Below are 11,077 nucleotides of genomic sequence, written 5' to 3' on the forward strand. Positions count from 1 at the left end.
TCCTTCCTACCCATGATAATTTATGATACCTGATTTTACGTGGAAAACAAAAAAAAAGAAAAAAAGAACTAAAACACCCGAATACAAAATTCCTCCCCGTTTTCAATGGTCTGAACAAAGTTGATTTGAATCCGCTTAATTTTTGACTATTTCCTTACTATTCCTGAAACGTACTATTCCTGTTTCAAACATCGTTTTTTAGAAACTTCGAGGTTTTCATAGATTATTTTGTCTCGTAAATGTTAATTGGTTTCTTTTACCTAGAATTCGGCCTAGACTTTGGTCGGATTAGTGTCGTATCATTTCAGTTTTGCGTTGTACATTATGTTAACACTTACCATTTTATTGTTTTCCCGCTTGCATTTATCTTCTGCTGGACTCTTCAGTTTGCTTTATTAGTAGATCAAGCTCGAGTTCAAGTTCAAGTTCGAACAAATTTACAGGATGTTAATGCTGGCAAGCAGGGGCGGATCTAGGATTTTCTCGAGGGGGGGGGGGGCGGATTTTCAAAAAAAATTCGAAATTTTTTAGGTCGACCGATTTGATTTTTCGATCTCTCCCTAAGCGCGATTTAGTCCCTGTTTTTTGGTCAAAGGCATTTTTTGGCACTTTTTGAAAATTTTTGACCAAAAAATCACGCTTTTTCGGCGCGCTCCCCCCCCCCCCCCCCCCACGTAAAAAATTTAATCAGTTGTCGTTCTATCTTGGTCTGGCTTCTCGACCCTGTTAGGGCATGCCATGGATCGTCCGAATATGTCTTGCCAGGTTTGTCTTCGATATTGAGACTGCGCACATGGGGCAGTTTTTCTTCTCTTCGGGTCGTCGATTTGTCGCGGGGGTGGTCAAGCATTTTCTCTTATGATTTGTAAGGGCCGATTTTGTTGCTACCGTCTTTTTGCATCTTTCACAGGTTTGTTTTTCGTCCCGATCTTTTCTATGCATCCTAGTTACATGTATTCTTAGGCCCGTTAGGCTATTACATTCCTCCACATATTGAGCATGCTGTGGATGTATTTATTTCTGCTGTTTGGTTCCTTTCTGTGTTCTCTTTATCTGCTTTCTTGTGCTCCCACATTCTTATTCTTCTCACTCTCTCTTCGATGAACTTCTTGTATTTCTTCCAGTTTAATGCTAAGCTTTCGATGGTATCCGGGTCTTGGCCTGCATGTCTCAGCAGTGTCATCCAGTATCCAATAGTGGTTTGTCTGGCTTTTCTTTGCTGGTCCGAAATTTCTGGAGCTGGCCAACCCAATACCAATTGCTTAGTTAACCTGTTGTTGTCCATTCTAAGTATGTGTCCAATTCTGATTAAATGCCGTTTCTCAATCTTCAGTTCCATATTATCAATGGTCAATTGTTTCCTGACTCCAAACATATTTATACTCTTCTCCTGCATTTCTTTAATTGGGGGTTTGGTTTTACTGGCCCATATATATCGGTATAATCTATCAATTTCTCTTTGTAATTTGTTTATTTCTGATTTATACCATGGGCGCACCGCGGCGTCGAACAGTGCCGTTGACTCAACGCATGTTTGTGCTACGATCGCCTGCTGGCGTTTTGTGAGTCTCGTCTTTTTTAGTCTTTTTTTACGATAAATGCCGCTCTGCGCATTCGTTGAAGACGCATGGTTAGATCGATTTTCCTGTCTGCATACGAGCCCAGACTTCTTATGTCATTTGCTGTTCCTAGGGCTAAATGTTCTTCTTTATCTGGGTGACACATTTCCTCAAAACGGCCTAGGATCTCCATCACCGTCTGTTCCCCGTTTTCGATTTCGCTTTTTTTTCCAATCAGTGTGGTATCATCTGCGAACAGCACTTCTGTTAACCTTACAACCCTCGTCGCAGAGTTACCACGAGCCTTTTTCATGTCTTTAAGGGGGAAAGAGTTCTCTGGACTCCACTGCCATGGTGCTCCAATAGGTTGGCGCGCTCTTTCTTGTCTTGTTTTTGTGGCTATTCTGATAGATGTTGCATGAGATACATTGAATAGACCAGGTGAGGTGGCACATCCTTCCCTCAATCCTCGTAGGGGCATCCATGTTGTACTATTGGCTTCTCTGCCCCTTACCTCATACGTGGTGTACTCGTGCAACCCTTTCAAGATGGTTATTGTTTCCTTCTTCATTCCGAACTTTTTCAACATTTCCCATAAAATGGGTTTAACTTTTTCAACATTTCCCATAAAATGGGTTTCGTCTCTTTGTGGTACATAATCCCTGGGTGGATTTGGTTCTTCTCCCTTTCGGGATTTTGGACCTTCTCCATGGTTCCCTGGGTTGATCTGTTTTTTGTTTGCGTATTCCGGGGAATACGGTCTTCGCTCGCCACCACTTGAAGGTAACAGATCTTGGGCAAACGTTGTCGTTCTATCGTTTGTTTGTTTTTTTCCTCGTCTAACTTGTAACAATACGAACTTTTCCTGTGATTTCAGCAATATTTATACGATTGCTTTCAGCGATCTCTTATACTATTTTGAAAAGATATTTTTGCTTTTTGATATCCTCTTTTAATGCTCTAGTAAATGAAATCAAAATTGCGTGTGGTAATTTTGTTAAGTGTTTTATTCACAATTTCAAAATTTTATATATTTTTTCGTTTTATTAACAGCCTGATACCTTAAGAATCTACATAATCACTTTATTTCAGGGATTCAAACCCTCCCCCCCCCCCCCCCCCCCTCAGGGATTCAACCCCCTGCCGACCCAAAGGGTCCCCCCTTTGGTAATTTTTAAGAAATAGATTTTTGGCCGACCGACCATAAAATTTTTCTAAAGGCGCCTTTGGCGCCAATTTATACTAATTTTGAGTGGGGAGTGCGCGCCGAAAAAACGCTATTTTTTCATCAAAATTTTCCAAAAAGTGCCGAAAAACGCCTTATTTAGCCTGTTTTTCAAAAATTTTGCCTGCGGCGCAGAATTTTCGGCCAAAACTGCTTTTTTAAGTGCTTTAGGAGAGCTCGAAAAATCAGTTTGGTCGACCTAAAAAAAACAAAAGGTCGACAAAATTTTAGAAAATCCTAGATCCGCCCCTGCTTTATTTGATTATATACTTTTAAAAACTTATATCAGGTTTTCACTTTCTTAAATGATTTATTCCTTCTGGTGGAATTTGGTTGTCGACCTTTTGATAGTTATGTGTGTTGAGAGAATTGATGGATCGTACCTACTCATTAAAATTTTTATTAAGGTTATCAGAAACTTTGAGATATGTTGCTGTTTTTTCAATTTATCTTATTGCTAAACATCTCAATTAATGTTCTTATGCACTGCTTGATTTTATTTGGTATGATGGTCTTGTGTTTTGTTTGTAAGCGTAAGTCGGGTTGGGCTTGTCAAAACCGGGGACTTCTGAGCTTTACCCGATGCATGGGGGGGGGGGGGTATGGTGGGTGACGTCATTTGCATCCTGGCTAGCCAAGAGTCGGTTTCACCTCGTGAAGACGGCGTCGTTTCGATCTGATGCTCTTGTTGCACGTATCCGAAAAACATTATTATTTTTTTAATTTGATAAAATTTAATAATGTGATCTAGTATGTTTCAGAATACTTTTTATGCTCAAAAGTCTAAAAAAATGAACATACCTACAAGGGTGCTCAAAAACTGATTGATCAAAATTAATTGCAACCAATAAGTTGAATTTTGGTTTAACTATAGTTTTTATAAATAAGCTGTTGGCTTCTACCACCAAATTATTTGAAGATATTTTGAGCTTATAAGAGACATACAATTTTTTTTGTATGTGAAAATTTCTTTAAATGAGCTGCATTTGGGGAACTTGTAAAAGTTTCTAATGGTTCTAGTAAATTTTTACCATAATTTTGGCGCCCACCAGTGTTGAAGGCTTAAGTACCTCGTTGTAAATTTTATGTTGATGTTAATTGAACTGAACACTTGCCCCATAAATGAACTCATATTGTTTCATTTTGTGCTGCAACGATGTTATGCTAATGTGTTCCTGATGCTGCTTGAACGGTCTGAGACAGGACGAACAAAAAGGTAATCGAAATTTGACTTCTGAAATTTCATGCTGTCTGCGTATAGCTCAAATAGCGATTGGTACATTTTTGAGAGAATTTTCTGAGACTTAATTTTTGAGAGGTTCGACTTAATTTATGGCTTGAATACGTATCGCAGTTATTTTGGTTTGAGATGAGGAAATGATCAAATGGGTATCGATGACAGTGAAATCCTAGCCGAATTTCTGTTCAATGCAAAACAGACAAATGTGGAACAGACTTCTCTACGAATCACACGAGTTCATCTTAACGACTCCGTTTCATTTCGAGCCAGCAAAGAAATCTACATTAATAAAGGTGATAACGATAATGATGTTTTAACTTCGAGTTTGGGAGAAAAATGTCGAATTCGCACATCATCGACTGAAATGGTAGATGATGAAGATGAAAGCGTCGAAATAGAACGTGACAATGACGACGGAGACTCTTCCGACTCGGAGATTTGGCTCCAAAATGAAGCAACTGAGAACGCAGGTATTGTTTCTTTATATCAATTTAAGGACCAAGTTGACATCGTATCCCCTAAAGTGGTTTCCTCTTGCGATTAGCAAGCGTTATCAAACTGGACTATAGACTTTTTTCTGGTTAACAACTAGTTTAACAGAATCACTGGAATCATTTTACCCTTGATTCATATGAAATCTTAAGTCAGGTGTCAATTCGAGCATGTGGCGAAGAGGTAACGCCCCTGCCTATAAAGGCACAGGTCAATGGTTTGAATCCGGGCAGGTTCTGTTTTTTTTGTATGCGCGAAATTTTCTGCGCGTCAAAAAATCTTTGTCGGACTTGTTTGTCAGCTTTTTGTCGGCTTAGTTACCGCAGCACGAAATTTGCCTAAAGTTGACAATTTTTGCTCGAATTAAAAAAGATTTCCATGTGCATTTAGTGAAGTGGTAAGACCCATGCCTGAGACGACAAATCCCAAAATTTCGGTTTCAGTCGGGTCCTGTTCGAATATTTTACACTTTGCTGTCTGTTAATTTTTGTCGGCATAGGTCCCGCAGAAAGGTTCGCTTTCTTTTTAGCGTTTTGAAAGTTCCTTGTAAAGTTTATAATGGTGCAAGTAATTTCGTTTCAGGAATTTTTTGCCCATTTTTACAATTTATATAAATTTTTTTGACCAAAAAAAAACATTAAGTTTTTGTTTCATTTTTTGATTTGTCTTTTCATTTGCTGGTAATCCTGCTCATATTTGGAAGGTTCATCATTCAAAAGACGTACTTGTTGTTCATTGTTAAAACTTGCAGCAGTTAAATTTTAAAAAGAATTAAAATTATAAGTGTTTTGGAATCTAAAGCTTTTGCGATAAGTAAATGTATTGAAACTGGGTGCTACTTCTTTTTACGTAAATAAATATGTTCTTAGAATGACTGAAATTCGATGACTGAAAATGACTGAAAATAGGACTTATAATGACTGAAAATTAAGTCATGTTATCTGTTACTATCCGGTTGTGTTTCCCAAATTTTGTGTACATAAGTAACTGAAATTGCAAGTCGATTGACTTTTGTCGGACTTTGGTTTTTGTCCTCATTTTTGCCAGCTTTCTTGCGATTAGTTTCTTTCAATAAGTTTTTCAATAGTTTTAAAGTTCAATTTTGCAAGAGTTAAAATAATTCTATAGTAAAAAAGTAAAAAAATATGTGTAATAGATATCAGGTTGTCTCGGTTGCTTAGCTTCTGGTTAAGTTTTTTTTGCCCCAGTTATATGGACTGTGTCTAGAATTTTAAAATTCTTATTCTCGTTAGATTGGAGCAGCTCTACTATGAAGGTGATACCAATGCCGAAACTTTTATATTGGCCTAAGTTTTTGAAAAAAAAAACATTTTTGATTTCAATTTTGACCTGGTCGATTTGTTCAACAAAGTCAGTAGGTGAATGTTGCATGGGAGTGTGGTTATTTTTCATTTAGAGTTTTTCATTTTATTTTTTAATAACGGGCCTTAACTATTTTTGTCTTGTCTGTGTTGTAAGCATATTGTTGTACCGTTGTGCATAAGCGTCGCGTATGTAATTTATGATGTAATTGGGTTAATTTCATTATCTAGAAGTTTTTGAATTTATTTTCTGGCAATTTTATTTTTATGCCTAATTTTGTGAAAGTTTTTGATTTTTTTTGAAATTTTTATATTTTTCAATTTTGTTTTTCCTTTCTTCTGTTAAATAACAAGAAGATTTAAGTAGACGTGTGTTCAAATGTTAGTCATGCTACATGCAGTTAATTTATTTTGAAGTTGTTTTGCAACGTTCTTTGGTTTATATTGTAAATTTCTGGACCACGATTTTTTGAACGAATTTTTTTTTCGTATCATCATTTTCATCTCTTAGGCGTGAGAGAGGAGTTTCAATGTTTTTTTATTAAAGGTATGCTTGTATTGTGTTTTTTTTCGGCAACGAATTTCCATAAGAATCAGAAAAGTTTTCTTTTGTTTTGTAATTTAAGACATTTTTTTCAGCAACATTTTTTCATCAACAAATTTTTTCAGCAACCAAGTTTTTTTCTTGTATAAAAAAGCGACAAATGAATTTTTTTAATTAATGAACAGGAGGCTAATTTTTCTGAGATTGCACGCTTTCAACGTAATTCAACAAAAATACTTTAATCTTAAATAATATGAGTTGAAATAATTTTTGCTTTTATCGACTTTTTCTTGAACCAATATATTTTCGTATCGCATTAGTCCAATTTCGAACGAGTACAGCGATCGAGTAACGTTCGTTATATATAAATTTTCGCCCTTTAGGCTAAAAAACTTGATTCTACTGAAAAAATAGCCTTAGAAGCTTTCTTAGCCATAAAAGGGTTCGTGCAAGTTTTTTTGTGCAAAAATTTGGAATTTTTTCTTTTGTTTTTTAATTTTCCTTGAAGAAAGTTGTAGTATTTTATGCCTAAATCACTAATTTTCTACGAGTTTTTATAGTTCTAAAATTAAACCAAGCAAAAGAAACGACCCTAATTTGAAGAAAGAAAAGTTTTTTTTTTTTAGTTTTTGTACGAATGTGCTACTTGCGCATGCGCGGCAACCGGCTATCCTTGTAAAAGTTTTGATTTTTCTTTTGAAAGGGGCAGTTAGTTTCTCAGAGGATGAGGCGCCTACATTGACTGAGGAGCAGAAACTGATGATAGAGATGGGTCTCCCTGTGTCTTTTTCAGCCGCAGAGGAGAGGGAGGCCAACTACAAAGAGTCAGTATGTTAATTGGCTGAAAAAAAGAGCATAGAAAGCGGCCAAAGATCGGTTTTCCTTTCATTGAACGCATTAAAAGTGGTTTTGTAATCAGTTTCCATTCTATTGTTTTTTAGCTCCGTGTATTTTTACGAATTTTCGGTCGACTAGCCCTAAGTTTCTTCTAAAGGAACTTCAGGCGTCATTTTTTTCTGGATTTGAAGGACAGCGCGCTTCGAATTTTTAGTAAACGTTTTGTCATCTAAAAATAATTATGGATCTTTTTGAAAGTGAAATATGTGCAGGTCGTTATTTTTTAGGAAATGCCGGGAGATCTTAAGAGTCGAAGATAATTTTACACGGGTTGAATGTTCCAGTAATTCGACCAGTGTCGCCTCAGATCGATTAATTGATTCATGCAGATTCCAACAGAGTGTTGCATACGCACTGCAGACTATCGCTTCGGCAGAACAAACTCAAGAAATCGTAACTAAATTGAAGTCTAAAAATCAATCGGACGAGGAAAGATTTCAAACTTTGCAATTGACTATGCAAGATAGTCTCAACGCTTTAAGATGTAATTGGAATCATTGCAGTTTTGAAGAGAGCAGATTCAAATCTGTACATGTAAAGTTCGTTAAAAACGCGTCACGTTACAAATCGAAAAAGAAACGCATAGCGAGAACAAAATGGAATGGCAACGAATTGAAAACAGTAAAGGATGCAGGGCTCGAATCTCAGTACATAACAGAAACTGAAGTCCCAGAACCTGAAAATTTCGGAAGTTTTTATGGTGAAAATGATGCTGATATGGTAACGAAGTCATTGAACAATGGAAAGGTATCTATGTCGGACGCTGGAAACATCAAAGAATTGGATGATACACAAACTAAATTTGAACTCATGTCACCAGGAATTTTCAAACCAGTTAGAAATGATTCACCAAACCTAAATGAAAATGAAACTGATTCAAAAAAAAATCTTTTCGGCACAGATCTCTTGGAAGCACAAGCTCCGAGTGTTTCACCAGCTCAGGATAGTTGTACTGGATATGTTAAGCTACGTACTAAGGAACTTGACAAATATTGGAGCCAGCGGTACAGGATCTTCTCCAAATTTGACCAAGGTTGTCATCTGGACGAAGAGTCATGGTTTTCTATCACTCCCGAGAAGATAGCCCAACATCACGCTGAAAGGTTTGTTAAGTATGACGCTAAGGTTGTTACTTAGCTTTCGATTTGTTAATTTTCTATGGTGTAAATTGAGGCCTTCTCGCGCTCTCTCTTTCTCTCTCACTATCGCTAATTTGATTTTACATTATTAGCAATCTTATTTAAATTCTAAAATCTCGGTGAAAGACTTTTTGTAAACAACTTGTCTAAGAGAAATACTTGTTTCGCTTCTTTCCCAGCTGAGTAAATTCATAATATAGTAGACTGCATGCTTACGGATCAGTTTAAAAGGTTCAAAAGATTTTAGGCTGATTTTTTTCATAGAACAAAAATGACATTTTTGGGCTTAATATGTGTCTACTAATGACGTCGGCTTATTTAACGCTTCGTAAATAATAGTTTGTAAATTCAACGGTCACAGCTGCATTTAAATTTGATCTGGCGTTTTAATATAACGATTTCTCGGAACTTACTGAACGAGCGTCACTGAAGAATTTTTGTAGACTCAAAGTTTTACTCATTTAGTTTTTCCTAGTAGTGTTATCTTATCGGTCATATTTTTGCTTCTGTATGCGAAGTGCAATTTCGCCTCTGTGCTTATAACTAATTTACGATGGTAATTTTAATCAATTCTGTGATAATATATACTCTTTTTGCTGTTGTGTAACTTCTTTCTAAACAAAAATTTTCTGTTTGTCCAGTTTTATTGTTTTCATAGCACCGTCGTAAATTTTCATAGCACCGTTAATTTGCTTTGCTCAATGCACTTAGGAGCATCTTGAAGACTTCTTTTTTGTTTGTGACCAGACCCGAGTATCGCGCCTGACTAATTTTTATATTAGTATTACTCACAGTTAAAGATTTTTTTGGCGGTGTATCGTCTAGCCTTCAGCTCGACTATCATTAAAGTTTCAACTAAAGACATTGAAAATCGTTATACGCAAAAAAAATAAAATAAAAATCAGAAAGTTTTCACAATTTGCACGGTGATCAGTGCTCAGTTCAAGTCACTACAAGTCGGGTGGGACTGATCTGAGCTAATATGTTACGGATTTTCTATTGCTTGTTTGATTGATCAGTCTCATTTGCTAATTTTTCTATTTCTCAGAAATGCAAGTTTCAATTTGAACGGAATTTAATTGTTGTTTTGTTGTATTTCTTAGACTGCAGTTTCAGGTTTTTAAATTTTTAAGCTAGTCGAGAATTTTTGCTATTCGAGCGGTCACCGAGTTTTCGAATAAAATTTTTTTTGCTGTTTTCTTGAAATATTAAAGTGTTTCCAGCTGACTGCTCATTTTTGTCTACGACGCGCATCTGTTCTTTAATTTGTCCATAGATACCCGTTGGAGTGTTCTCAGTCTTAGTTCCAAGATTTTTTGCAGAAGTTGTCTTTCACGTTTCTGCTCGTTTTCATAATACCATACTTCTTAAAATTAATATAAGGGCACTAAAGTTGCCGTCAATAAAATTTGGGGTCCGATGAAAATACTGTCGGAAATTAGAATGAAAAGGGAGCATTTGGATATTGAGGGGTTTCGAACTCCTGGTGGGTGGGGACGTTTTATCCGCCTTATCCTGCTTCTGGTGTTCAACTGTATCTATAATTTTAGAAGAATGAGTTTAGAATATTTCAGATTTCCAAGAAAAGCTTTGAGGTACGAAAGATACTGCAATGTTGCTTTGGATGCTAGTTTACCCATTCTTAATAGACTGGTATTATTGGCATACATATAACCAATGCCAAACTGTTTTCAAACCTGTAGGTGTTATGGGGACATAGTGCTGGATGCCTTCTGTGGCTCCGGGGGAAACTCGATCCAGTTCGGTCTCACTTGCGAACACGTGATAGGAGTGGACATTGACCCTAACAAAGTGGCCATAGCTAAGCACAACGCGTTCATTTATGGTAAGTTGTGAAAGAAAAATTGGAAGAATGTCTGAATGTAAGCAGGAATTGATGATTAGATTACACCGTAATGAGCTAAACCTGCATTATGATAGATCTCGAGTGACTATTATAGAGTGAAATTTTGAGCAATTTCTTTCTTTTTCTATCATTTCTTATGCAGTTTTTAAAATGAATCGAAATTGGTTAGTTAGATTTCTCTACTCAATTGTGTGGTATTTTTCGATAGTTATTTAAAGTTCCTCATGTGAATAATTATATTTAATTGATTATGTTGATCTTTTTGGTTAATTTTTTCCATGTATGAACAAAGATTCTTCTGTTTCAGGTGTTGACCAAAGAATTGACTTCATCGCTTGTGACTTCCTTGAATTGGAACCGTTTTTAGTAGACGCAGTTTTCCTCTCTCCCCCCTGGGGTGGCCCCACATACACTGAAAGTCTTGTGTTCGACTGTGAAAAAATGATGAACCCTCCACTCTCCAAATTGATTGAGCATGCGAGAGAGTTTTCTGAAAACATTGCAGTGTTAGTTCCGAAGAACATAGACGCACAGCAGATTCTTAATAACTATGTTTTCGAAGGAGAGTACATTGAAATTGAACAGAACTTCCTTAGCAATAAATTGAAAACAATAACTCTTTATTTTAACAATTTAGTGCGTTTTACGCAAGATGAGGTTTGAAAACAGCCAACTTTTCGTATTTGTTGTCGGTTCATTTCTTTTCGCAATCTTTGTTAAGTTATCATCTTTTTCCCTTTTGTTTTTATTTTTAAAAGATGCAGAGGACGAGTTGTCTAGCGAGGACGAATT

General features: G+C 36.3%; 1 protein-coding gene across 2 annotated transcripts; it reads left to right on the plus strand.

The window, feature by feature from the left end:
* The first annotated feature begins 4,142 nt into the window (after positions 1-4,142).
* LOC134841307 (uncharacterized) lies at positions 4,143-11,025 on the plus strand. Of its 2 annotated transcripts, none has more exons than XM_063857206.1 (5): positions 4,143-4,494; positions 7,086-7,206; positions 7,507-8,382; positions 10,122-10,264; positions 10,593-11,025. In XM_063857206.1, the coding sequence occupies exons 1-5, from the start codon at positions 4,170-4,172 to the stop codon at positions 10,946-10,948; spliced, it is 1,821 nt and encodes a 606-aa protein (XP_063713276.1). In that variant the 5' UTR covers positions 4,143-4,169; the 3' UTR covers positions 10,949-11,025. The 2 variants fall into 2 exon arrangements, with proteins under 2 accessions (XP_063713276.1, XP_063713285.1); XM_063857215.1 differs by having other exon boundaries at positions 7,564-8,382.
* The last annotated feature ends 52 nt before the right edge of the window (positions 11,026-11,077 follow it).

This window comes from Symsagittifera roscoffensis, chromosome 1, assembly GCF_963678635.1.
Source record: "Symsagittifera roscoffensis chromosome 1, txSymRosc1.1, whole genome shotgun sequence".
In the NCBI taxonomy this organism is placed as follows: domain Eukaryota; kingdom Metazoa; phylum Xenacoelomorpha; order Acoela; family Convolutidae; genus Symsagittifera; species Symsagittifera roscoffensis.